Source organism: Lynx canadensis, chromosome C1 (genome assembly GCF_007474595.2).
Source record: "Lynx canadensis isolate LIC74 chromosome C1, mLynCan4.pri.v2, whole genome shotgun sequence".
Classification (NCBI taxonomy): domain Eukaryota; kingdom Metazoa; phylum Chordata; class Mammalia; order Carnivora; family Felidae; genus Lynx; species Lynx canadensis.
Window position 1 is genome coordinate 38,582,299 of NC_044310.1, and position 27,789 is coordinate 38,610,087.

Here is a 27,789-nt window from a genome sequence, read left to right on the forward strand (position 1 = left end):
TAAAATTTTTGTATTTTGTTAGCATTATCAGCTTCATTCAGAAGGACAAGCATTTGCCTCATATCTTATTCTGTGACTTCCTGTTAGCCACAGAGGCAAAGAATGGCACAATAAAAATAACTATTCATAGAAGTTCCAGAGCATATGCAAAGCATCAATATCTATTATTTGCATTCTATAAAAACCCATTGCTAAGCACTTCTCCCAAGGCTGCCTGTTTCAGACTAGGCCTTACCACGCTCTGACCCAGCTGCTCCCGAAAGAAGTAATCCATGTTTCTCTTTTGCAGGCTGTCAAGGTAATGCTGAAAGCGTGTGTATGTATATGGATAGCAGTAAGCAAATTGGTAAATATCTTCTTCTCGGTCAAAACAAAATGCAAAGGACATCACATAATTCTTCCTATGGTCCGGACACCGGTAGTAGTAAACATTTTTAGGTGGCAGCCTTTGCCTGAAAGATACAAAGAAAAAAAAAATTGGGCATATCAGATAATTCAAGCCTCAAAGGTAATAAACAGGAATAAATGCCCAAGAGAAAAAAACTGTAACATCAAGAAGTCTAGGTGGTGTCTGGGAACAACAACCATACCACCTATGGTCAAAAGGAGTCCAGGATTTGGCAGCACTTTATTCAAATTCCAGCTCTACCCTTTATCAAATGTTTGGACAATGCAAAGGTAAACAAAGATGAATAAGTTTTAATCATTGTTTACTATTATTTGGAGCGCTCATTACATGCCCAGGCAATGAGCTAGATTCTTTTTTTTTTAATGTTTATTTATTTATTTTGAGAGAGAAAGAATGCATGTGTGTAGGGAAGAGGGAGAGGAAGAGACAGAATCCCAAGTAAGTTCCGTACTCTCAGCACAGAGTCCCATGTGGGACTTGATCTCACAAATCATGAGATCATGACCTGAGTCAAAACCAAGAGTTGGGTGCTTAACTAAACTGAGTAACCCAGGCACCCCAGGGAAACTCAGATTCTTGATGTATAATGGTAAATAAGAGAGGCAACATGTTTATCCTCATGCAGTCTATATTCTGGTGGGGAAGCAGTCAATAAAATATTAAAAATAAATACATTAAACAGTTACAGACTCTTAAAGCACCTTGAGGGCAACTAAAGAGTATGATGTAAGGGGCATCTAGGTGGCTCAGTTAGCTGAGCATCCAACTCTTGATTTCACTTCAGGTCATGATCCCAGGGTCATGGGATTGAGCCCCACATTAGGATCTGTGTTGAGCGTGGAGCCTGCTTGGGATTCTCTCTCTCTCACTCTCTCTCTCTGCCCCTCTTCTACCTCCTGGCTTGCTCCTGTTCTCTCTCTCTAAAAAAAAAAAAAAGAAAAAAAAAAAGAAAAAAAAGTGTGATGTTATACTAAAAATAAATAGGGAGGTCTACTTTTCCTAGGGAAGCCAGGTTTTTGTATTGTAAGGCTAATTCAGACCTTTTTTTAAAATAAGCTAATGTGCACTGTAAATATTGAAGGGGGAGGAAAGAATATTCAACATTTCTTTAAATTATTACTATTGTTTTTCTACAGAGCATTACATGACACTAATTTTCCACAGAAGCACTTTGGGAAATACTGCTTCAAATATACTGTGTAAGCAGTTTTGCTAAGTCATCATGCTCATTCTCCAATAAGGAACTCTGAAACATATACATGAGAAAAGGCAAAATGTTCCAGTCATAATTCCCATAACTTTTTTACATTCATCCACATCCATAGGCTCACTGTACCCTATCATGCTGTGTGACATCCAAACTATTCACAGTTTTCCTGCAGTGAATGACTCTTATTACTGTCTCTTAAAAACCCCATTAATCCTACAAAACCCATCCCAAACTATACATTTTCCATGATCATCCACTGACAATTCTGGGCCAGTCCAGCTCCCACATTTCCCAGCAACTCTTGCTTCTTTATTGAAGTCTTATCCACTCAAATCAGTTTGGAAGCTCCTAAAAACACAAGTATATTTCTGGGGGCTACTGGCACATTGGGTAAAGGATGCCAGGCTCATCTGTAGGGGCTTGGCATTCAACTGAAAAGCCATAGGGCCCAGGAGCATGTGAAGGAAAGTGTGAGGAGGGTGTAGGTGATGAGGTTGAGGAAGATAACAATGGTGGTGGCTCCAGGTAGGGCAGCCTGAAGAAAATTGTTAAAAGCACCCAGAGCATTATAACATGCCAGTAGTTTGTTGCAGAATCTTGCTTCTACCTTGGTGTCCTTCTGAAGCTGCCTAAGTAGCTAGGGTGGAAATTAAGGCTGTGGGCTTCCTGTGGAAGAGCAGAGGTTACAAGACACTAATTCTGTACATACAGCAAGCTTCTATTGTTTGCCTGTAGCCCTGGGTCCCATGAACATCAGACATTAAGTGAAATGCAGAGAGGGGAAGAAGATGCAAATTAAGGAAGAAAAAAAGGAAAAGAAAGATTGAGAAAGGAATGAGGGAAGAGAGAAAGGAAGGAATGAACAGAATATGCATAGTATGGGTTGTTTATGGGGCTTATTCAGTACCTGATTTATTGTACTTTATTTTTTTAATGTTTATTTATATGAGAGAGAGAGAGAGAGAGAGAGAGAGAGAGAGAGAGACCATAAGTGTGAATGCGCAAGCAGGGAAGGGGTAGAAAATGAGGGAGAGAATCTGACAGTGCAGAACCTGATGTGGGGCTTGATCTCACGAACTGTGAGATCATGACCTGAACTGAAATCAAGAGTCAGATACTTAACCAACTGAGCCACCCAGTCACCCCATGTACCTGATTTAATTCGCATAAAATCATTTGGTCAAGGTGGGTATTATTCCACTTTGCCAATGTGGTCATGGAGGTTCATAAAAGTTAAGGAGCTCACTCATTACATCAAGTGAGTAAATGATAGAGCTGGGACTCCAATTTGTTTCTGTCTGATTCCAAGTCCAGTACCTAGAACACTCCTCCATAGTCCTTGATAAATTACGAACTTCTGCTATTCCAGATATGAATGTGTGCAAAAGCCAGGAGGCAAGAGAGAAAAAAGCAAATGTTGGAACTGAAAGGAATTCGTCATGGCTGAAGTACAAAGAGTGAGAAGGGAATTCATGAGTAATGTGTCTGAAGAGGAAGGCAGAAGCCAGACTAGAAAGGGACTATATGAACCATGTTAAAGAATTTAAAAATGATCCTGAAGTCACAGGGTACCTTTCAAGTGAGTGAAAGAAGTAAAGTACCATGACTGCCAGTCCAAGGGATCGATGATAGTGGTCAGAAGCACAGAAGGAGAGTAGCTGCACAGGTGTAGAAAACAAGACAGATTTGACTATTTTAGAAAAAAGTGGTTTAAGTGATGGGACATAAGGTCTAACTAATATGGATTAGAACCTGGTAGCACTGAGGAAGGCCGGATGGTAGAGAGACAAGCATAACCAATAAAGGAACAGGGATTTTCATATAAACATCAGTGGTAGTATCAAAGGCTGTCTAGGGATGTGTTTGGGCCCACAACAGAATCCATTTACCTCCTACTCCCAAAGCCACCACAGATAAATATACAGGTAACAATAGTCTTCTTGTAATGTAAATACAACTTTTAAGACAAGTGCTGCCCCCTCCCCCAGGCACTCTTCCTTTCCAGCCAGATTGCTACCCTAAACCTTCCTATATTGAAATTCTGGGGCTACCAGTGATGAGGCAGAAAAATAATGGCCTGGAAGGTGCATGGGGAGTCAAGAGGAAAGTCGTCCTCTCCTGATACTTCTGTCCATGGAGTATAAGTGAATCAACAGTTCCTGAGAGGGAAATGGGGGGAATAATGACCTCCAAGATATCAGGTCTTACTTCATTGTTTTATGTAGCAAATATTTGTTAAGTATCATGTATCAAGCATTGTTTGTTTAAGAGAAGATGTAAAGGAAGCAGTGGACTAAAAGACTGAGAACCCAAGTAAGATTAGTTACCATGAAGCTGAGTTTCAGAGGAAAAAGTGGAAAGTGGAAAGTTCTTGATAGAGAAGGGAACAGTGAAAACCAAGATAAGATCAGTGCAGAGGTGAGGGTATAGAAAGAACAGATGATAGTCTAAATTTGTGATGTGATCGAAACATGCAGAAATGTGAGGCTGATGGACTAACCTAGTTTCAGGGTTCCCAGTTTGCATTCAGGAAGAATGCCAGTTGAAAGTGGCCTTGAGGTCTCTGGTTAGTGACCTGTGACACTAGCTTCAGGCCCTGGCTCACAGATCTGAGAGCAAGGTAAGGGTAAGCATGTCTTCATATGTTAGTGATTCCTACAGTGACAGGCCCCTCAGGTTATGATGCTGATGTTCTCAACTCTTCATTTACTAGTATATCCAATCAGGGTCCATGCTTTAAATTCAATCACCCCAGTTTTCTCCTATTCTAGCCAAGTTTAGCAACTTGACTCTGAGAGCCTGCCATCTCCACCAAATTTGATTGTGTGCTATCAAGAGAATTCGTCTAATGCTTGCAGCTGTCCCAGCTCCTCTCCTGAGTGGGTCGGATGCCTAACCTGATTTGCAGACAGAGTGAAGGTAATGGGCCCTGGGGTAATCATTCAAGGAAGTCAAGATGCTGCTCAGGGCTTAGATTTTCTAGAATCTACTAAGAATACAAATAAAAATCCATTTGAGAAGGGCTCAGTAGGCCAAATTCATGAGGACTTTCAAGTAACACAAAGAGTAGAGGAAAATAAGACTGGGACTAAGTAGGAGGAAACATGTGTCTCTCATTTGTAATGCATTTCTGGTTTTTCTCTTATTTTGCTTATTATGTTTTTACTATGTCGCAGGCACCATGTTGAATGTTGTATATGCATTATCATTTAAACCTCACAATAATCCCATGAGCCAGGGGCTATTAACATCCCCTTTACATAGACAAGAAAATTGAAGCTCAGAGAGGTAAAAAATTCCCTGAAGTGACAGGGTTAGTAATACTCAGGGCTTATATTAGATGCAGACTAATGTGACTTTGAAGTCTGTGCTCATAATTCCTATGGTGCCTTGCTACCCTCCTTTCTCCCTTTGCCATCCAGTCATAGCCCTATTTCTGCTTCCAGAAAAATCTGCTCTCCCAGTACTCTCCTGTTAAAGACTCTTCAAACAACTCCCTATCTTCATATTCTGGCTTGGCCTACAAGGCTCCGTGAGATCTCCCTGTGATCCAGTATCACCAGCCATTTCTTCCTCCTTGAATCCTATGTTTTATTCATACTGAGCTACTTACAACTCCCTAACACAATTTTATGCTATTCCTCCCATACCTTTATGGGATCTCTTTGTATTTGATCTTTCTTTCACTTGGAGTGATTCCCCTGTCATCTTACCTACTTGGTGAACTGCTACTCATAGATGTGCATAAGGTAGACTGTCAATAAAGGCTAAAGTATTTTTTTTAAATGAACTAATTAATTAATGGACAAAAGAATGTATAAATAAATGTCTACCCTTTAACATACTTCCTCTCTGAATCCTTCTCTGACCATTCAGTCTTCATTAATTTATCTCGACTTTGACACATAATAGTAAAATAAGTTTTATAACTTGGTATGTCTGTTAATAATGAACACCAAAAGTAAATGGAGATTTCTTCAAAGAAAGGTAGGCTTCTTGAAGACAGGAAGAGTGTCACCTTTTCCCTCTCTTTCTCACTTTTCACTTTGTCACTTTCCTCTCTATCGTCTCTTCACAGAGAAGTTAACAATACTTGCTCATTTTAAAAAGCTGTGATAAAAGGAAAAGAAGACTCATCTCTGAAGATAAATGGTAGACATCATAGGGAGGTAGATTGTAGCTCGGTATAGAGACTCTTTAATATTCAGCTGAAGGGCAAGTAGAAAGGCCCATGTTATAGGGGAGTGCAAGCATGGGAAGCTTTATGGGATCCCATCAAGTAAGTTCCTATACTTGATGTTAGGTTAGACAAGGCTGCCTTCTGATTCTGTTTAATACAGATAGTGTGAGATATCACTGAAAACAATACAACAATAATGATAATAGCTATTATAATTTCTAATATGTATATATTATTGACCATGTGGTAGGCCATTGTAAATACATTATAATATATTAAGTTCTTTAATCCTCACAACCATCCTCTGAAGTTATTCCTGTCATCCCAATGATATGATGAAAATGAATATGGGGTCAAGAAAGCTTGTTTTTTTTTTTAAGTTTATTTATTTATTTTGAGAGAGACACAGCAGGGGAGGGGCAGAGAGAGGGAGAGGGAGAGAGAGAGAGAGAGAGAGAGAGAGAGGGAGAGAGAGAGAATCCCAAGCAGGCTCTGCCCTGCTAGCATGGAACCCGATGCAGGGCTTCAACTTAAGAACCACAACACCATGACCTGAGCTGAAATCAAGAGTTGGATGCTTAACCAACTGAACCACGCAAGTGCCTCAAGAATTCTTGTTCATAAGAGGAAACTTGTCCACGACTCCCCAGAAGACTTCATAAAGGAAAGAGTCCAACATCTGATCCTGCCAGAGATGCAGAGAGATTCAAGACCTGGAGCGTGTGCTCTCAGGACTCAGAAACTAAAGGCTGATCGAGCTGTTGGAATAAACCATCATCGTGGGTCCATCCTGATGACTAAAGAGGACATCCAAATGTGTGAGGGCACCCTGTAACTCACATCCTCAGATCCAGTCATGCATGAACATGTGAGTGAGCAAAGCATACACATTCACACACATGTTCAGTAAATACTGAACACATTCCAATCATACTATATATACCTCTCTACTATAGCCTCTATCTAATTATATCAATTTGAATATATACCTTTCTCCATCATTACGCTGAGCCTCTCCCAAGGGCGGGGACAATGTATTGTTTACCTCTGGTTCTGCAGGACCTATACAGAGCTTTGCATATAGAGGTTCTCAAAAATGCTTATGAATTGGGTAAATGAATATATTTGTGAGTGAACTTTAAGGGATTAAAAATTAGAATAAATAATTTCAGCCATACCAATCTATGTATAGTGTGCTCTCTCCATGTGAAACTCGGAGTCATGCCCTGAATACATTATGTTCTCAAAAACCTTCATGCCTTTTAAAATGCTGTTCCTTCTCTCTGCAATTGCCTTTCCCCTACTTTTCTACGTAGTACATCCTTATGTAGAGAAGTGAGACCCAGCTCAAATGACATTTCCTCTTTGAAAGCTGTGTCAGCAAATCCATGAATTAATTGCTCTAAATGTTAATTGCAGACACTTGTATATTTCTAATTCATCTCAAAATCCATAGCACTTAGCATAGTGCTTGGCCCTGAAGAGGAGCTCAGAGCATGTTTGTTGAATTAATGAGTGAGTGAATTTATGACTTAATGAATGACTAAAATGGTTCCTTTCCATTTACCATACTCTCTGCCTTCTCTCCCAACTATCAGTCAAATTCCAGTACATCATTTTGGAGGTTACTAGAACACAGAAGAAGAGAAGAAGCCCAGGACCTAATGGAATACACAGGGCTCTCTAAAACAACAGCATTCCTTGCCCTCCTCAATAACCCTGAAAGACAGGAGCCCTAATTTTCTCTTTAATCTAACAGAAGATATGGACATGGACAGATGAGTTCCAATCCCACATTCTTCCTAGACAGTAAACACAATTTTTTTTCTTCATATAAATTCTAAAGGAGATAGGGTGCCTGGGTAGCTCAATTGGTTGAGTGTCTGACTTACGGCTCAGGTCATGATTTCACAGTTCATGGGTTCAAGCACCATGTCGGGCTCTGTGCTGACAGCTCAGAGCTTGGAGCTGCTTCAGATTCTGTGTCTTCCTCTCTCTCTGCCCCTCCCCTGATCACACTCTGTCTCTATCTCTCTCCAAAATAAATAAACACTAAATTTTTTTTTTTTAATTCTAAAGGAGGAATCAAAACAAGGCCACTCAAATATAATATAAACACTTCCTGTATGCCTATAATATGCTACCTGTTTGATGCACACTATTATCTGACTGATAAACACATTTCTTCCCATCACACCAAGGCTGTGCTCACTGAAATTCAGCCAACAATTGCAATTGTAGAAACAGTCTCTTCATTTCCCATCTTTATCAACCCAGGGTAGGGAGAAGCAACCTGGCATCCAGTTTTCCAGGTATTTTTGAAATTAAGGTAAGACTTCATCCCTCTTCCTTTCATAAGGGCAGCCAAATCTCTGGTTTGTCATTCATGTCAACATGTGGCCTTTAGCCTACGTTTAGTTGGAACAACCTAGACTACCACCTGGCTGGAGTCAGTTGGCCTCCTCCTTTTCTTCTCCATTGTCTGGCACAGCCAGGCAGCGGGCATGGATGCCCACATTATAAATCCACCTTCCCTTTCCATAGGCAAACAGGAGCTATCCTATCATCTCCCAAATAATTATAATGGTGCTCCTGTCACCAGCATATCTATTCTTATCTTTCACCACACTTTGTCACAGCTAATCTCTTGATGACTCACAGGGAGGGGGAGAAAGAGAGAGTGAGGGAGTGCTCAGATACAGGCAACACATTTTTACACCCGATGTCTAATCTGATTATCATCTTATCAGAGGCTGATGGGCACTAGTTGTGGGAGGAGAGAGACAGAGCTACATACTGCCAGCTGAGTTTTTGATAACAAAAAAGACACTGCTCGATTCTTGAATTAACCTTTTTGTCCTACAAACTGTATTGTTTATTTTTCATAGTTTATTTTACATGTAGGGTTTTTATTTATTTATTTTTTTATCTGTGCCTTCTGGAGAAGGACACCCACACACTGTGGCAGCAGCTGCTTCTATTAATTCCAAGCCATTAAAAAAATTAAAATTAAACCCAATTACCTCGTCTGGTTTAGAATTGGGGAATAGCTGAGACTGATTATTCCCCCTGGTCATGGACGGCAACAATATTCCTACCTACACGTGGCTGCTGGCAGAATGCTAATACAGCCAGAAATTCCAGGGACAGGCTCTCGACACAAGGAGAGGCTCTAAGTCATGTACTCTATCTTCTCTAATCCAGATTCCCGAGAGGATGCAAGAGGAGGACCCTCGATAAGATATTGGAATAGCTATGGTTCTTGGGAAGGATCCTTCCTCTCTTTGTGCCTCGGAATAAAATGTGGTTACTAAAATGTCCTATATCCCTCTTAGGGTTGTTGTGACTCTTAGGTGAAAAGGACTTTACTTTCAAAACTATCATATCCTGGGCTACAGGATAGTGTATAAGGCAGTATCAGAAATGAGGTAGCAGGCTAGAGCTGGAATGGCTCATCTTTGCACTAAGTTGTGTACTAAAGTTACTTTCTTGCTGCATCCTGGGTAGAATAACAATAAGGGTTCAGGGTGTGAGGTCTGAACTAGACTAGCATCTCCTTGTAATCCCTTTGCATAGAGCCTAGTGTATAGAAGGCACTCACTAAGTACTTTGAATAAATGAATAAATAAGTCAGGCAGGGCTGAGTTTTGACCGAACAGATAGAACTGTGTTCACATCCAACTGTAGATGCCTTTTAGAAATATAGTTAGAGTACAAAAGAAAGAATGTGGACTTGGGCTCTATTCTATTTCCATTACTTCTCAGTCAGGTGGTCTTGGATCTGGGTTTCCACATCTATAATATAAAAATAATATCCACTCATGGATTTGTTTTTTGTTTTTGTTTATTTATTTATCTTGAGAGAGAGAGTGTGAGTGAGCAGGGAAGGGGCAGAGAGAGAGAGAGAGAGGGAGACAGAGAATTTCAAGCAGGCTCCGCACTGACAACACAGAGCCCAATGCAGGGCTTGAACTCATAAACCGTGAGATCATGACATAGGCTGAAACCAAGAGCCTGACACTTAACCAACTGAGTCACTCAGGTGCCCCCATGGATTTGTTTTGAAGATTAGAGATGAGATTTGTACCTGGCATGTAACAGGTGCTCAGTAATGGTAACTGTGATTATCACCATGCTCTGTACCATTAATAGTTGGCATCACACTATGTCTTAGTTCAGAACAATGAACTCCAAGTTCACACTAAGTGTGTTTATGGCATGAAATGGGCAGAATAGGTAGGATAGGGGACAAAGGAATATGTGACAAGGGACAACCCTGTTTTCTCTTCCTGATGATTCCCATGCCCGATATAACCAACACCTCCCTTTTATTTTTTTTAAGTCTTGTTTGTTTGTTTGTTTGTTTAGAGTGAGAGCATGAGCAGGGGAGGGGAATGTGGAATATGTTTAAGAAATAGAGTCTAGGGGCGCCTGGGTGGCGCAGTCGGTTAAGCGTCCGACTTCAGCCAGGTCATGATCTCGCGGTCCGTGGGTTCGAGCCCCGCGTCAGGCTCTGGGCTGATGGCTCGGAGCCTGGAGCCTGTTTCCGATTCTCTGTCTCCCTCTCTCTCTGCCCCTCCTCCGTTCATGCTCTGTCTCTCTCTGTCCCAAAAATAAATAAAAACGTTGAAAAAAATTTTTTTTTAAAATAAAAAAAAGAAATAGAGTCTAAGCAGTCCTTCTTATAGAGAATAGTCTAATAGCTTTTGGCATCATGTGGTATAAATCTAAAATTATTTACTTTAGTTTTTGGTTACTCTTAAAGAAAAAAAAACTTCATAATAAACCCTTAACCAGCAATGAGCTCAAAAATACAAAAGTGGATGCTTCAAAATATTCAGTGATGACTTTTCATTTCTCATGAAATTTAGTAATGGACACGTAACTTGTATGAAATGTTTGTTGGTGTTTACGATCCACTGTAGGGGGTGTATTGATAACATGACCACATAAAAACCAGAAAAACATAAATCTGCTGAAGAAACATCAGCATCTACTTGATTTAACAGTTATTTTAAGAAAACTGATGCCCAAAGACTATAATTTAAGCATGTAAAAGCAGAAGCATAAAAGAAAAATGATTGAAATTATTTTAGAAGAAAAATGTAGTATATATGAAAATTCATACTTCAGAGGGAAGTTAGTATCACTTTATTTAAAGCACATGACTGTTCTCTAAAATAATTTCAATCATTTTTAATTCCAAATTTTCTTGTATATAAAGTGGTAGCCATCAATGTCTTTTCACTATTTGCAGACCTAAAACCAGCATCTTTAGATCAGTGTCATCAGATATTTCAAATAGAAAATAACAATTACAATGTAAATTAATTATTTTCATCTAATTCATGGAATCAAAGTAAAGCTTTTCAAAAATCATTCTGTTGTAGATATCATATGTTTTCACTCTTATGTGGATCCTGAGAAACTTAACAGAAACCCATGGGGGAGGGGAAGGAAAAAAAAAAAAAAGAGGTTAGAGTGGGAGAGAGCCAAAGCATAGGAGACTCTTAAAAACTGAGAACAAACTGAGGGTTGATGGGGGGTGGGAGGGGAGGGAAGGTGATGGGTATTGAAGAGGGCATCTTTTGGGATAAGCACTGGGTGTTGTATGGAAACCAATTTGACAATAAATTTCATATATTACAAAAAATAAAAAAAAATCATTCTGTTGATGGTAAAATACTGTCTTAGTGGTAATGACATTGCTAATTCAGTAAAATAAAAAGTTCAACATTAAAGATAAAGTTACTTATTTTTTGCAACAATATGAATACAAATTTTGGTAAAAGCAAAATACATGTTAAATGAGCAAACATATGGAGTAGAAATTTATTTTTTGAATTGGTTTGTGGTGTCCATATAAATCATACTTGCATCCAAACAAACTTCTATTTTCCACCTTCAAAATAGAAACTATAGTATCTCAAAATTTACACAAAGTAAATGAACAATTTTTTATGAAGCTAATAACAAACCACACAAACATAAAATTTTTGTTTTTTTCAGGAAGGCAGACCATGCTTATTTTCTTTACTGTCTGCCATCAATACGATTTGAGATTTTGAACATTTAATAAGCTGCTTTGTTAATCAACATTGATTTTGGTTTTTGTTGTTGTTGCTAATGAGACCTCTAAATTTTAGTAATGGGGCTCTGAATGAGAACAAAATTTTGGTTGCATTTTCTTCAAAATCAATTGAAAAATTTTAATCAAATATTCAACAATGAAGCACCAAAGTATTTCAGCTTTTAAAGCTTTTATCAAATTGCAATTATTGAAAACAAAGCTTGCAAACAAGAAGACATGACATTTATCTCTACAAAAGCATGGGAGGAACTATACAAATTAAATGATGAAAGCACATTTGGAGTACAAGATTGAATTTTGAAATTCAATGCTTATACTTTGGGATAACTTACTTTAGGAGGAGAATTTTGTGATGAAGCTCCTATTTTTAATTGGATATTTATATAATATGTTGTGCCAGAGTAGAATGAAATTGAGAAGGCCTACAATTTTGCAGCATCTGCATTTGGTGAAAATTTGAAAGAGTCAAGAAGCATCTGATTTGAAAAAAGTTGTTTTATTAAAAAAAATAATCCAAGAAAATTTCTCTGAAGGGAGTAAACAAGAGAGTAGCTACAAAAATATTTGGACTGAAATGTTTATATATTGTAATACTAAAAAGCTTACAACTGAGAATGTCCTCGGGGTTCCTGGGTGGCTTAGTCGGTTAAGTGTCTGCCTTTGGCTCAGGTCATGATCTCGTGGTTCGCGAGTTTGAGCCCTGTGTGTCGGGCTCTGTGTTGACAGCTCAGAGCCTGGAGCCTGCTTTACATTCTGTGTCTCCCTCTCTCTCTGCCTCTTCCCCCGCTCATGCTCTGTCTCTCTCTCTCTCTCTCAAAAATAAATAATAAACCATTAAAAAAAAACTGAGAATGTCTTCTATTTAGAAGAATTTGCTCTAAGTTTACCAGGTACTTCAATACCTATAGAGATAATGCCTTTTATTTAAGTTTATTTTGATCTACAGAGGAGAATTAATTGAATGTGTCAACAATTTCTAACTGCTTAACCATAAAATACAAGTCTGAAGAAGACTGAAAGCAATGTTATCAGAAATAAAACTAATAAAGCCTGACTAGAAAAAATATATTCTTCATAAAAATAACAATGATATAGTACTAGATACACATGTAGCTAAGAAACTCGTTGAAGCATGTGAATGTGTGCTGAAAGCAACTGAATTGATTTAAAGAAAATAAATATGTTTTTCAAAAATATTGCTTTAATGCATATTGATATGTATTTATTTTATTTTATTTTGTTTTTTATTTAGAACAAATTTTGGTTTTGAAAATTGTTTTTTAAGTCCAATGTAGTAAAACAATTGGCAGCTAATACATGAATATTTCCAAAAATATACAAAACTTTATTTTTAGTTTCCTCATTCACTTTCAGTTGGGAAGATAAATCTTTGTGGTCCTATCCATTTGCCAACCTGATTGCTGTTCTTGAACATCTTTTTTTTTTTTTTTTATTTTTTTTTTTTTTTCCAACGTTTATTTATTTTTAAGACAGAGAGAGACAGAGCATGAACGGGGGAGGGGCAGAGAGAGAGGGAGACACAGAATCGGAAACAGGCTCCAGGCTCTGAGCCATCAGCCCAGAGCCTGACGCGGGGCTCGAACTCCCGGACCGCGAGATCGTGACCTGGCTGAAGTCGGACGCTTAACCGACTGCGCCACCCAGGCGCCCCTGTTCTTGAACATCTTAAAGTTACCTAAAATTCAGCCTGATTAAAGTCAATCTCTTGACCTCCTCCACACCCGGACTTCTGAAAATGCTCCCGACTCAGTAAATAGACTGACCATCTCCATCCATTCAACTGAACACGACAAAAGCCTTAGAGGCAATCTTGATGTCTTCCTCTCTTTGTCTTTTTCCTTCCTTTTTTCATTCAACAAATTTTGCCTAAGAGCTTCCCGTGTTGCATTCTTCTAGATGGTGAGAAAGCAGAAGTAAAAAAAGAAATTCCATGCTTTTATGGAACTTAAATTCAAGTGAGAAAGAGATAAACAAATCAATACATGATATAGTGTAAGATAATGATAAGTGTAATGAATACAAATAAAGCAAAGTAACGGATAGTGAGTGATGGAGGGGCTATTTTAGTTAGGATGGTCAGAGAGGTAACCATTTAGTAGAAACTGACTGATATAAGGAAATGATCCATGTACGTGTGTGTGTGTGTGTGTGTGTGTGTGTGTATGTGTGCGTGTATATCCAAGAAAATAGTGGTCCAGAGGGAAAATCAAGCACAAAGGTCCAAGGGCAGGAATAAGTTTGTTATGTCTTTAGAACAGGAAGGTCAGTGTGATGAAACAGGAACAAGTGAGAAGGTGGTTGGTACAAAATTAATTAGGAAGGGAGGGTGGATCCAGACTACAGGGCACTGCAGGCCCTGATTGGAATTTTGTATGAGAAACCACGGTGGGGTAGAGATACTAAGGGTGATGAAATGAGTTGGTTTACATTTTCAAAGGGGCTCTGGAGTAGAAGAGTAGTCTGTGGTGGGCAGGAGGGGGATGACAGCCTGAGGCCAGTTGGATAGCTATTGTAGTGGTCCAGGAAAAAGATAATGATGGCTTTAGTTAGAGTGGAAGCTGTGTAAGAAGTTGCAGGATTTGGAATCTATTTTGAGGGTAAACACTAACAATTTTGAGGATAAACTGAATATGAGATGTGAAAGTAAAAGCAAAGTCAATAGCGACATTAAGGTTTTGACCTGATATCATTTACTGAAATTGTTACATCCTCCATCTCATTAAGGTCTTTAAATTCTGTCTTTAGAAGATATCTCCAAACTCTACTTATCTCTATTTCCATGTTTTTCCTACTTTGCTGAAAAAGTCTCCTAAACTGCCCAGCTTCCTTTTTCTCACTTTTCTCCTCTCCAATCCCCTCTCCACATAGTTTTTTCACAGCTTAATTGGATCATGTCATTTTCCGTATTAAAACTCTTACACAATTTCCAATTATGTTGGAATGGAGATCCAAACTATTTAACATGACTTTCTTACTTCCTCAGATGAACCAAGTTCATAGTCTATCTCAAGACCTTTAAATACTTTTCGCTCTATCTATCCAGTTCTCAACACTAACTCCCTCCTTTTCCTAGTGACATCTACCCTTCATTTTTGTTTTACCTCAGATAATATCTTCCCTATCACCATCTAAATTAAACTCTCCTGTTAGTCTCCCTTGAAGCAACTAGATCCTTTCCCTAAAAGCACTACTTCAATTTAATGATTACATGTGTATTTGTACTTGTTTACTTGCAGTTTACGTTTCCAGTAGGTTGTAGTTTCTATGTGGGTAGGGACAACATCGGTTTTTTTGCTCACCAGTGAATAACCTAGCATCTGACACAGTACCTGACACATAGTAGACCTATAGTAAATTTTATTAATTGAATGGAGTAAATATGTATGGGTGAGGGGATAATGACAGAGAAGGAAGGTAAGAAGGCTGATTGTTGGTGGCCTGCATGGGACAAGGAGTTCTAAACCCACAGTTGGCTACTGGGTTCCCAGCAGAGATAGGTAGGGGTGGGTATTGTCATGGAAGGGCTTCTAACTTGTTCCATTAGTTAGATTTTGCAAGATCTCACACAGTGCCTCTCTCAGAGAAAAGATAAAGACATTAATCATCTAGACAAAGGCCTCCTCTCATTTCCTCTCTCACATAATGTAGTTCCCTGAGTTATTTCTGGATTCTTCAGGTTTCTGCTTCCACAACCATCAGATCAGAGCTTTTAAGCCAGAAGATTCATTGTTATGCAGCACTATCATGTGAGGAGTCACTGTAAGGCCTTCCAGACTGTAAAAGTAGAACTCAGTGTGGTCTACTCAACAGGAGGGCTCTCATCATAGTGGCTTCCCAGTATAGAGTGGTTATAGGCTGTCCCCCCCGTACTCACTGAGTGGGGCACTGCCAGGCTAGGCATGACCAAAGTGGGGGGGGGGGGCTGGGGGCTTAGCATTAGATAAAGAAATATAGAGAAGCAGGACCATCTGGAGTATTTCTGATTCATTACCCAACCCGAAGTCCTAGCACAGGGAGTACCTTTTCACTAAGTAAAATGAACTGAGACCTCAGTAGAAAGTCTAAGGAATAGATCATGAGAGTAGATTCCAGTGGCCTGGAGTCCAAGAAAGCCAGAAAATGTCCTAAATTCCAGGTTGCTACATCCAAGGAGCTTAGTCAAAAAGCAAAGTGAAAAGTTATCTGGTCCCCAAACTAGGTTCCAAGTGTAGGGGGATAGGGCATGAGAGATAGTGATGTTAGAGCCAAGAATGAGTCAGCAACAAAGAAAGTAGATTGCCAAGAGAAAACTGAGAAGGGACAGAGGCATGGATAGCAAGTGACTTCCAGCTTTCCAGGGCAAGAAGTACAATCACAGTCTTGAGTAGATTAAGATGTGATCAGAATCAGTGAAAGGAGGAGAGCAGGATTACTTTCCAGAGATAATATACATACACGGTTTCAAGCCAGGTCACACCAAATTATTCTTTCCTACTATGACAAAGGGAATGAGGAGTAAGATCTACTTTAACAGGAATGAAAGGCTGGCATAAATACATGGGGAAAAGAATGGAAATGTTGAGGAGATATCCCTTAGGAAATTGGTCTCCAGTGGATGAGTAAGCTGGACCAGGCTCTTGCTCCATGTGAAAAGTGGTAATGACTTGATGACCTGTGGATGCATAAGGACTGGCAGGCTGGAAGGTATGGCATTTGAAGGAAGCAAAGCACTGACCAAAAAACAAAGACTGAGATATGACACAACCTTGGGAAGTTCTGATACAGAAAGGGTAATCTTCCATAATGGTGCCAGAAGAATTACCGAGGTTGTAGGACAGCTGCCAAGACCCCAGAAGGACAGATTAAGCAACACACAGCAGGTTATCAGGGTCATAACAAGTGTTAGGTCAGGAATGGGGCCTGACACAGGAATCAGAAGGAAAGGCAAAGATCCATTATCCTGGCTAGGAGGCTGAGTTAGGTTAGGACTTAGTCGTGATTCCAAGAAAAAATTCTGGGAAGGAAGGAACTTTCTGCCAGTGTCTCTTATGACTATGTACAGAATAGGACTGAACCCCTTACATGGCTGGGACTAAGTCTACAGGTGAGCTAAGTTGTAAAACCACAGGAGTCTACTAACAAGTGTCTAACTATGTCTAGCCTACTATGTCTATAATTACTTCTTTGGTCTCATTTCTTCTAGGAACTTTTCTCTCCTTCACCACCAGTTATTCTCTTTCTCTGCCCCTGTGATCCGTGTATTACCCTATGATAACATGCATCAAACTTCATTATAGCTTAACATCATTCTTCCTTATCCCATTAGAGTGAGGCCATGTCTCTATTTGCACATCATGAAGCCCTAATGGCTAACCCAAGTTTGGTACATGTAATCACTACATAAATTTATTGAATCAGTGAGTCAGTGAGTAAGTGAGTAAGTGAATGAGAGAGTATACAAGTCAGGGAGTAGCAAAAGATGAGGTTGAAAAGGCAGATAGGGACCAGATCATATGGTTGGTGCCTTGTAAGCCATGTTGTGGAGTGACCCTAAAAGAAGTGAAGAGCCACTAATGGATTTTAAATATGTTCTCAGTAACTCCCATACTCAAAGGCCATTGGCTTCTAAAGGGGCACTGGCTATGTTTCATTAGATCACTCCCTCACAAATTAACTGGTTAAAATGTTGGCTCATAGGAATCAGCTCTGACATTTTGGTCTTCATCACATGAAAGACAATGTCTAAGTCAACTTCTCAATACTCATCTTCTGCCTGTGAATGGTACAGACTCCTTTCTATACCATTGATCTTCATAGCTAAAAAAATATGTAAAAGAGCTTTCATACTTCAGTAGACTTATTAATCTTAGAAGTTCTGAATTCATGTATTTCACAACCTCCTACTTTTCAGAGTTATTATGTTAATCAAAATAATAAAATAGACTCAATCTTCTGGTAATTGAAATGAGTAAATGAACTTTGTAAGTCCTCTTCCTGAAAGTTAAGAACCAGAAGCATAGGGGGGTGAGGAACTTTTAATTTTCTTCCAACAAGAAATACATAATTGTTCTTTGAAAGATTTTCTTTGTAATCTATCTGGGAGGTCTATAAATTCTTTATACTACACAACTACACACTTTTATAGAAAGATAGGATTTTTAGGCTTATATAGTCCAGTGTCTTCAAAACATTTTTTTTAGTTTCTTTAAAAGTGCTTTTTGAAAAGAAAGTTAGCAGAAAAGCACAACATATAAAAAAACAAGCAAACACAAGGAGCATTCAGATGGCAAGAAATAAGGCAAAGGGGAGTTTCTATTTGATCTGGTTCAATCTTTTCATTTTACAGCTGAAGCTTAGAGAGGTAAGTGACTGGGCCAAAGCCATACTGGCTGAGAACTACTCTTCCAATTATGTTTGTTTTGTTCATTCATCAAACAATTGTTTATCAGGCACAGTTCTTGATGCTGAGGATAAATTAGTGTGTAAAACAAAGTTCACACTTTTATGGGAGATAATAGACAAATACTGTGTGTGTATGTGTGTGTGTGTGTGTGTGTGTGTGTGTGTGTGTGTGTGTAGCAATGATCAGTGAGTGGTATGAAGAAAAAAAAAAGGCAGCATAAAGGAATAGAAAGTGAAGTAGGAGAATCACAAGTTTGTTCTATAGGGCTGTCAAAGAAGGCCTTTCTGATGAAGTCACATCAAAATGAAATGAAGGAGTCAGTCCAGTGAATTTCTGGAGGAAAAGAATTGCAGGCAGAGAACAGCAAGTGCCAGTAATGGCCCCTTGCTGGTCATGCTCCTGCAGGTATTTACCCAAGGGATACCAAAATACTGATTCAAAGGGACACATGCACCCCAATGTTTATACCAGCACTATCAACAATAGCCAAATTATGGGAAGAGCCCAAATATTCACCTACTACTGAATAGATAAATCAGATGTGATTTATATATATACAAAGGAATATTACTCAGCAATCAAAAAGAATTAAATCTTGCTGCTTGCAATAACATGGATGGAGCTAGAGTATATTATGCTAAGCAAAATAAGTCAGTCAGAGAAAGTCAAATATCATATGATTTCACTCATACATGGAATTTGAGAAACAAAACAGATGAACATAGAGGAAGGGAAGAAAAAGTAAGATAAAAACAGAGAGGGAGGCAAACCATAAGAGACTCTTAAATACAGAGAACAAACTAAGGGTTTCTGGAGAGGAGGTGGGTGGAGGGATGGGCTAAATGGGTGATGGGCATTAAGGAGGACACTTCTTGGGATGAACACTGGGTGTTATATGTAAGTGATGAATCACTGGATTCTGCTCCTGAAACCAATACTACACTTATGTTAACTAGTTTGGATTTAAATAAATAAAAAAAAACTAACTACAATTTCAAAAAAGAACATACACATAAAGCTCCGGACATACACTGGTGGTCCACTGTTGGAATCTATCAGAATTATTTACTTAACTTTCTTTGAATGAGGCATTCTTGTCATAGTTGGCATTAGTAAATTTTGGCTGCTCAGCATCTATTTCCTTTCCTTTAAAAAAATTTTTTTAATGTTTATTTATTTATTTTGAGAGAGAGAAAGAGAGCTCATGCAAGTATGGGAGGGGCAGAGAGACAGGGAATCCCAGGCAGGCTCTGCACTGTCAGGGCAGAGATCCACGTGGGGACTGATCTCATGAACCATGAGATCCTGACCTAAGCCAATGTCAAAAGTCCGACATTCAAATGACTGAGCTATCCAGGTGCCCCCATTTTTTTTTAATTTAATGTTTATTCTTGAGAGGGAGAGAGAAAGAGATCTGGAGCAGGGATGGGGCAGAGAGAGAGACAGAGAATCCAAAGCAGGCTTCTGCACTGTCAGTGCAAAGCCCGACATGAGGCTCAAACCCACAAAGTGTGAGATCATGACATGAGCTGAAGTCTGACCATCAACCAACTGAGCCACCTAGGCACCCCCTATTTCCTTGTCTTAACAACAAATTATTTCCTATACTTAAATAACTCCTTCCTCACTGGGTACACTTTGTTGGAGTCAAAAGGAAAGGCCTTGCTGTCCCATAGCTAAAGCACATGACCTTATCTGGACTAATCAGATATGACCTCCATAGAATCTGTATTTTGAATAGAGAAACAACAACAATAATAATAATAATAATAATAATAATAATAAATAATAATAATAAAAGGCTTGGTGTTCCTTTATGTCCTGACCAGACTGCCCCACTCCAAGGCTGCTTTTGTGGCTTCCTTCCCTTGTGTTAAAGGTTTTCGCTTCTTGCTCACTCTAAGTCCATGTCTCTTTCCACCTCCCACTGATTCTGTAAGTCCCTAATATCCTGCAAATGGCATTTCCTTTTGCCCAGAGTTAAACAGAATAGATTTCTATTCTTAGTAAGTAAAGAAACTGTATCTTATACATTTATAAATAACCAATTTAACTTGAGACAATGAAAACGGCACCAACATAAGCCATATTTGCCTTCTAGATAATTAGAATTATGTTGTTGAACAATAATGTTGATAAAGAAATTTTGAATTACATACATAGTCTTTGCCAACTCATTTTCCTCTCTGAAAAGCAATTTCTCCAACTAAAAAAACAAGAAGATTAAATTAAAAACCAAACAAAACAAGATGAAACTAACTGATCCTCTAAGAGTCCTTATTGAATTGACGTTCTAGGATTCCAAAGACTATAAGGTTATGATTCCAAGAATTTCACTGTAATGTTATTAGTTTTATGTCTTCAAAGCTCTAAACAAAGACCAGTAAAAAAAAATTCAGATCATATAATAGTCTCAAATCACACTATAAACAGTTGCCTATTTCAACTCCATGTAAGAGTAGCTCAGACATTCAACTGCTTATTGGGTTGAATAAGAAATAAGAATGTAGTAAGGGAGCTATGGTGTGTCCACTGAAAAATGTCATTTAAGATCACATAGTCAGTGGTAGTTAGGCTTCAATTCCAGAGGCTAACACTTAAGCAGAATACTACCCTACTAAGTAGCAGAGCTAGGTAGGGTGTTCAGGGAAGGAGTCAACAGAGTGGCTTCAGGCTGAATTTTGACAGTGGGATAAAACGGCATTTCATTCAAATGAGAGGAAAGATTTCTTAGACAGAGGGAGTGTATATGCAAAGGACCAGAGATGAGAAAGCACAAGATGTGTTCAAAGGAACTGGACCATGTAGCTGAGGCATAGGTTTTATATAGGAATCATTGAAGAAGTGTCTGATGAGAAGCCTAAATCCAGTTGTAGGGGATGGGATGGGGTTTGAATGTCAGACTAAGGAATATAATCAATTAAATGTATCATACATATGCTCTACTTTCTCCAAGTAATCTTTCCTGCTTTGCATATGTATCCTCTGCCTTGCATATGATGGCCAAAGGAAAGACAAGATCCAGATAATGTTATCAGAGTTCACATAGTAGACTTTGGAGAAGTGTTAGCTAAAATAGAATAAATGGGTAGGTTCCTGTTCCAAGTAGGACTATCAAACAGCAGCCAGCTTCCTATCAAAAGCTTTCACAACTAGACTAATCCTTTTTAAGAGAGTTCTAGGGGGTGTCCTGAGTTAGGTCCGGAATTTGGGGAGGGCATGGGCAAGTGGTGGTTAAGTGTGGAAAGAGGAGGGCTGTGACAATACAGTGGTTAGAAAATCCAGGCCTTTCTCCCTGAGCTGGTCTTCCGTCTTGAAGCATAAAACTGAGAAAGTGTTGTGCAAGCTGACAAGTTATTTCAAAAAGGGTGGGGCGGGGGGAGAACAGAAAAAATAAATCCTGTGAACTGAAGACAAAGGTGATAGGATCAAGAGGTAAATGTAAGGAGAAAGGTCTTAAAGGAAGATTTATTAAAGAGCATGGCTTGCATCAGTCCTAGAGGCAGGAATAATTTGGAAAATAAATTCAGCAATGTTTCCTGTCTTTTTGGGCTGAGACCTTACAAAATGTCATATTTCTCAAAAATGAGTCCCAGTCCACCCCAGGGCTCCCAGCTTGCCCAAGATGGATTCCCAGCACTGCGACTGCATGTTTATAGGAATGAGGGTAATAGAAATGGCAACTTTGCTCTTTCTGGCTTAGTTTTGGTCAGAAATTGCATCTCCATTTACTTGAAAATCAGTTGGAATATAGCTGTAGTGTCCATGTTACTGGAAACAGCAAAGCCTTAGCTGATCAAAAGTGCTTTAGAATGCTGAACAGCCCGCATAGGCAGCCTGCAGAGAAGAGAACTGCAGCCCTGCCTCTGAGGTTAGTATACCCCATCTGGCTATCTCCAATTTCAAAATTTAGTTAATTCTCAATTTCCTAACTCATTCAAAGTAGATCTGTAAAGATAATGCAAAATTCAAGCATACATTCAGTACCTTCTCCATGTAAGCATTTTTCTAAGTACTGGATATTTGAAGATAAACAAGACACAATCCTGTCCCTTCACACCGAGAAATTCGGTTTTGCAAGAGATACAGGCATCATGACCATGATAAGAAGTGTCCTGGGGCGCCTGGGTGGCGCAGTCGGTTAAGCGTCCGACTTCAGCCAGGTCACGATCTCACAGTCCGTGAGTTCGAGCCCCGCGTCAGGCTCTGGGCTGATGGCTCAGAGCCTGGAGCCTGTTTCCGATTCTGTGTCTCCCTCTCTCTCTGCCCCTCCCCCGTTCATGATCTGTCTCTCTCTGTCCCAAAAATAAATAAACGTTGAAAAAAAAAAAAAAAAAAAAAAAAAAAGTGTCCTGAATGCTGTGATAGAGGTGTGTGCAACATGTAATCAGAGCACAGAGAAATTATGTATAATGTAGGGGGTTCATCCAGACCTTTGAGCTGAATCTTGGTGGATGGACGGTTAGGAGCTCACCAAGAGATAAAGGGATGACAAAGGAATTTCTAAGCAAAGATAAAAGCGTGGGAAGATAGAGTCGGATTGTGCACACCATTTAAAGGAACAGATTTTTAAAGTACTATCAGATGTTTTTACATATCTGCTTAAAGACTCCTAGTGCCTTTCCACTGCACAAAAATGTTGGAAAGTCAAACTCATCACCACGATGTCATCTCCACCTGCTTCATCTTTCACTACTGTCTTTCTTTCTTCCTTTGCTCTAGCCCCTCAGGCCTTCTTTCTGTTCTTCAAATACATCAAGCTCAGCCCTATCCCAGGGCCTTTTCATTTGCTCTTCCCTCTCTCTCAAATGCTCTTCCCTCAACTCCTTCTCATCTTTCATATCTCATCCCATCGTCACCCTGACAAGTTTTTCCCAACCACTTAATTTAAATTAGACTAACTGCAGTCACTCTCATCCCCCTTTTTTATTTTCTTTGTAATAAAAAACATCTGAAATTTTGTTTCCTGCCACTAGAGCATAAGCTCCTTGATTACAGATACTCTCTGTCTATATCTATATCTTCAGTGTCCAGAAGTTCCTGGTGCAATAACTGAATTGAATAGATGAATTCAATGGTGATGAGAACCTTGCATTAGTATGCAGGGCACCTAATGAAGGCAGGTAATAGATAATATATAATATTATGTATAGATTATATAATATATAGAGAGATAATATATAATAGATATAAAGGTAGGTGAGACTGGCAGTGGTCATTATAGTAATAATATTCACCAATTAGTGGGCATTTTCTGTGTGCTGGGTTCATGCTAAGCCAATTACCTTATTTAACCCTCACAGTAATTTTGGGCTATAAGAACTATCTGCCTCATCATTTAATGATGAAATATTTGAGAGATAGAGAAGAATTTAGTAATATGTCAGGATCATATTGCTCATGAACACCAGAACCAGAATTTGAACCCAATTTGACTCCCAAATCCACAATTTAACAATTCAGTGAAGAGGGGTGATTAGACTGTAATCTCTCTCAAGCTACCTCAGAATCTTGCCATCTAAGGGGTCTTCTACAAATGCATGCTTGTAAAGGAGTGTATCATTCTGGAAGGGATGTCTTTGATGGCAAATTGTGGAGAAGCGACAAGTCAAACCTAGAGTAGATCTTAAATCTTGCCGTTCAGATAGCCAGAAATTCTCTCTATGCTTAAACTCCATATATACTGACCTTGGACAAACAGCTGGGACAATATATCCACTTTTACATAAAAATCCAGAAAAACTGAAAGCCTATTTGTTTCAGAACAAACACTTGGATAGAAAGGACAAATTCAGCTAATTTCCTGGACCTTTGACCTCATGATGGCTAAAAATGGCATTGTGTATGCGTGTGTGTGTGTGTGTGTGTGTGCGCATGTGTGTGTATGTGTGTAGTTCTAGATCCAAAATAAATCTGAAGTGAATTATAGAAATGTATATAAATAGAAATATAAGTAATAAGCAAAAGAGAAAATGAAGACAAGATATCATAGGCAGGAAAATAAAAGCTTGAAGCAATAATATTACAAACAGGTGCGTACCATAAAGTCCTATGTACTTATTAAAAGCAGGCTTAAAAAAAAAAAAGCAGGCTTTAAATTTGAGCTTCCTAGTAGCCAAAGCAAAAAAGAACTATAACCAGTCATATGATTCTTAGAATTCATAAAATAAAAAACAATCCAGTTGCCTGGGGGAAAAATAAGCCAGTTACTCACAATTTTTCCCGGTTATGAAACCTGACAAATTTTTTTCATGCCTTCCTTCATGTGGTATCCATCTGGTTTATTACCACATTTAGCGTAAATTCATTAAGAAAGTTCATAAGATTATTTTTATGGGGTCCTTTAATGCAGGCCAAGGGCAATACATCAAGGGGAATTCTACAAAGGCAACTCTATAAAGTACAAAGATAATGCAGTCCAGTTATGCAACTCTCATATTATCTGGCATTGTCTAAGGACAGGGGAACTAATGAACTGTGTATCTTCAAGCAGGCTTCAATTAATGCTATTATTGCAACTCGATTTTTATTTAGAATAAGACAGCACAGAATTTGAGGTTCCACTTTGTTTCAAATTCCTGGAATATAAATAGTACACTCTGGTAGTTAAAAGCATAATCTTATTTCCTACAGTCAAGTAAGTGGAGGATAGATCTGATATGCTCTTTTGCAAATTAAGAAATTGTAAAACTGTGTATTGCCTACACGGCCAAAAAGGAACATGTGGATAGGGTCAACATTATCAATGGAAAAATACACCAGATCTCATCTAATGCACTGACAACTGGCATAAAACTGTAGAATTTTCAGTTCTCAATTTTAAATAAGATTATATGTTTTCTCTTTTAATTAGAATAAAATTTTCATTGGAATTGTTGGCCACTGAATTGAGCTGGCCAAGGGCTTCCTTACACATCAAAGAGACAAAATTTGGGGAGTAACTATACATTTACTAGGGAGTGCATTCGACCTAAACTCTAAAATGCCACTTTGAGAAAAGGGAGTCTGGAAAAGTTCCCTGTTCAGTGATTGTGTTTTAATAAATAAAAAGACAGCTGCGATGAAGAGAAAGCAGCATATGGGATAAAAACCCTACAAGTAAATTGTCTCCAGAACGTTGCAGTAATCCCCATGGCATGTGCTTCCTAGAGAATGATGGGACGTTTGTCAACACACGTAGAGCAAACGATAGGAAAAGATTCCCATATATAATTCATCTCTCTATCAAGTTAAATACACAAATACCTCAGTTATGGGTTGGCACAGACTAAATATTTAAAAGCTTCCCACAGTGCTCCAGGTCCTCATTGTTGCCATTCCAGACAACAGGAAACAAGCATTTCCCTCATTCAGAGTCACAGACAGACACCTCTTTTCTCTTGGTCAATAAGCACTATCATTTTACACTGGCTGTTAGTACTCTCCTTGGCCAGAAACAATTACAGAGAGGCTTCAATCTAGAGGGAATACACCCAATTATACTCATAGGTGTGCCTGATTTTTAAATTAAGTATAGGATTCCACTCTTCTCTATTCCTTAAAGAGATTTTTACTATAACATCTATAACATATTATATATATATATATAATATATATAACATACTATAACATCATCTATAACAATGAGTGTGTGTGCGTGTGTGCACGTGCGCATGTGTGTGTGTGTCTCCTCTAAGATAGAAACCACTTGAGAATAGCAGTTATTATTAGTAGTTATTTGTTTTGGTACACTCAACACCTCTCACATAGGGGATGCTTAAAAGCTGAGTACAAATGAATGAATGACTACAAAAAGATTCCCCCCCCATAAAAATACTTGATTTTTGAGTGCTTAACACCATCACTATCACCTCACTAATCCTGTGTTCTATGCTCCTCAACAGACCTGATTTAAATAATCAAAGTTACATCAAGAATACTTCAAACAATATATTCTGTGTTAAGATTTTTACACATAATTTCTCAGTTGAAATCTAATTCTATTTACAAAACTACTTCACATGAACATTTTTTGAATCAGAGTCACTATATAAACCATCTTTTCCACTGCTGTGTTGAGTCCTCCATATAGATTTGAAAAACAAGAGTGAAAATTAGCCAAGCACATGGATGATAGATTCTTACTAAGTCATTATTTAAAAATCATTCATTCGGAGGTGCCTGGGTGGTGCAGTCAGTGCACTTGGGCATCTGCCTCTTGGTCTCTGTTGGGGTCATGACCTCACAGTTCGTGAGTTCCAGCCCCGCACTGGGCTCTGTGCTGATGGTGCGGAGCCTGTTTAGGATTCTGACTCTCCTTCTCTCTGCCCCTCTCCCACTTGTGTGCATGCTCTCATGCTCTCTCTCTCTCGCAAAATAAATAAACTTAAAAAAATTAAAAATCATTCATTCTTTGAGTAACCACTTTTTTTCCAGAGCAATTTGTTTCTTTAAAAGGAAGACTTCAAGACATTAAGATACAATCTATGTAAATAAATGTTAACTAAAAATAATGTCAGCTGTCATTTGCATCATATGAAATATTGTTAAGAGCTGAAGAAAACAATCATTTTGCTTCCAAATTCATTCATTCCCAAAAATGATCAAGATGAGAAAGAAAGGGTGGGGTGCGGCGGGGGGACAGTGAGTTCCTAACACTGATAAACATGATCATTTTAATATTAACAATTAACATTTAGTAAGGGATTATTATGTAACAGGACTGTTATATTCCATTATTATTATATGTCCCCTTTAAGAATGAGAAAATAACTTCGAAGAGTTAAGTAATTTCCCCAAGTTCACGTAGCTGATGAGTGGTGGAACTAGAATCAGAATCCTGATGTGTCTAACTCTAAGCCTGAACACAAAACCCAGATCCAAATAGTCCTGTCTCACCAGGGCCTCACAGAATAGTAGGGCAGAGGAACAGAGTCTGTGAGCTCCTTGAAGGCCAGAATGCATGCTGTCCCTGTTCTATACTCTGATCCAATCCTGTGGCTTTAAAATCCAGTTAGATACTCTTGAATTTATATTTCATGCTCTACTTTCCTCCTGAGCTTTAGACATGAATTTAATTGTCTATAGACATCTTTGCTTGGATGTCTAGTGGACATCTCAAACCTAACATGTCTGAAATAGAATTGTTGATTTTCTTTCTTCAATTGCACTAACCAGTAATTGAGGCCATAAACCTAGCGGTCATGGCTCCTCTCTCTAGCACCTCACATTAAACCATAAGCACATTCTTTTGACACTGAGACATACCTCCTGAAACCAATCACTTTTCAGCACTTCACCTCTGGGACCCCAGCTCTACCAGCCCTCCCTGGACCACTGCACTTACCTCCTTACTAGCATACCTTAAAGCACCATTTTCTATCTTCTGGGCCACTAGCAGCTTCCTTGGCCTGAGGCCCCCCCCCCCCCATCTATCTCCTGGATGACTACAGCAACCTCTTTGATGACTTCCTAATTTCACTCTTGCTCTTTACCCTTCTCTGGCCCCTTTAGTCTA

At 38.8% G+C, this 27,789-nt stretch overlaps 1 protein-coding gene across 1 annotated transcript in view; it reads right to left on the bottom strand.

Annotated features, from left to right (window-relative positions):
• Nucleotides 1-88: 88 nt before the first annotated feature.
• Nucleotides 89-27,789, bottom strand: part of LOC116738257 (cytosolic carboxypeptidase 6-like) — a 214,318-nt gene continuing 186,617 nt past the window's right edge. Inside the window, exon 2 of the mRNA XM_032594298.1 lies at nt 89-452. Coding sequence (XP_032450189.1) covers nt 176-452 — 277 coding nt within the window. The 3' untranslated portion in view covers nt 89-175. The remainder of the gene's footprint in view (nt 453-27,789) is intronic.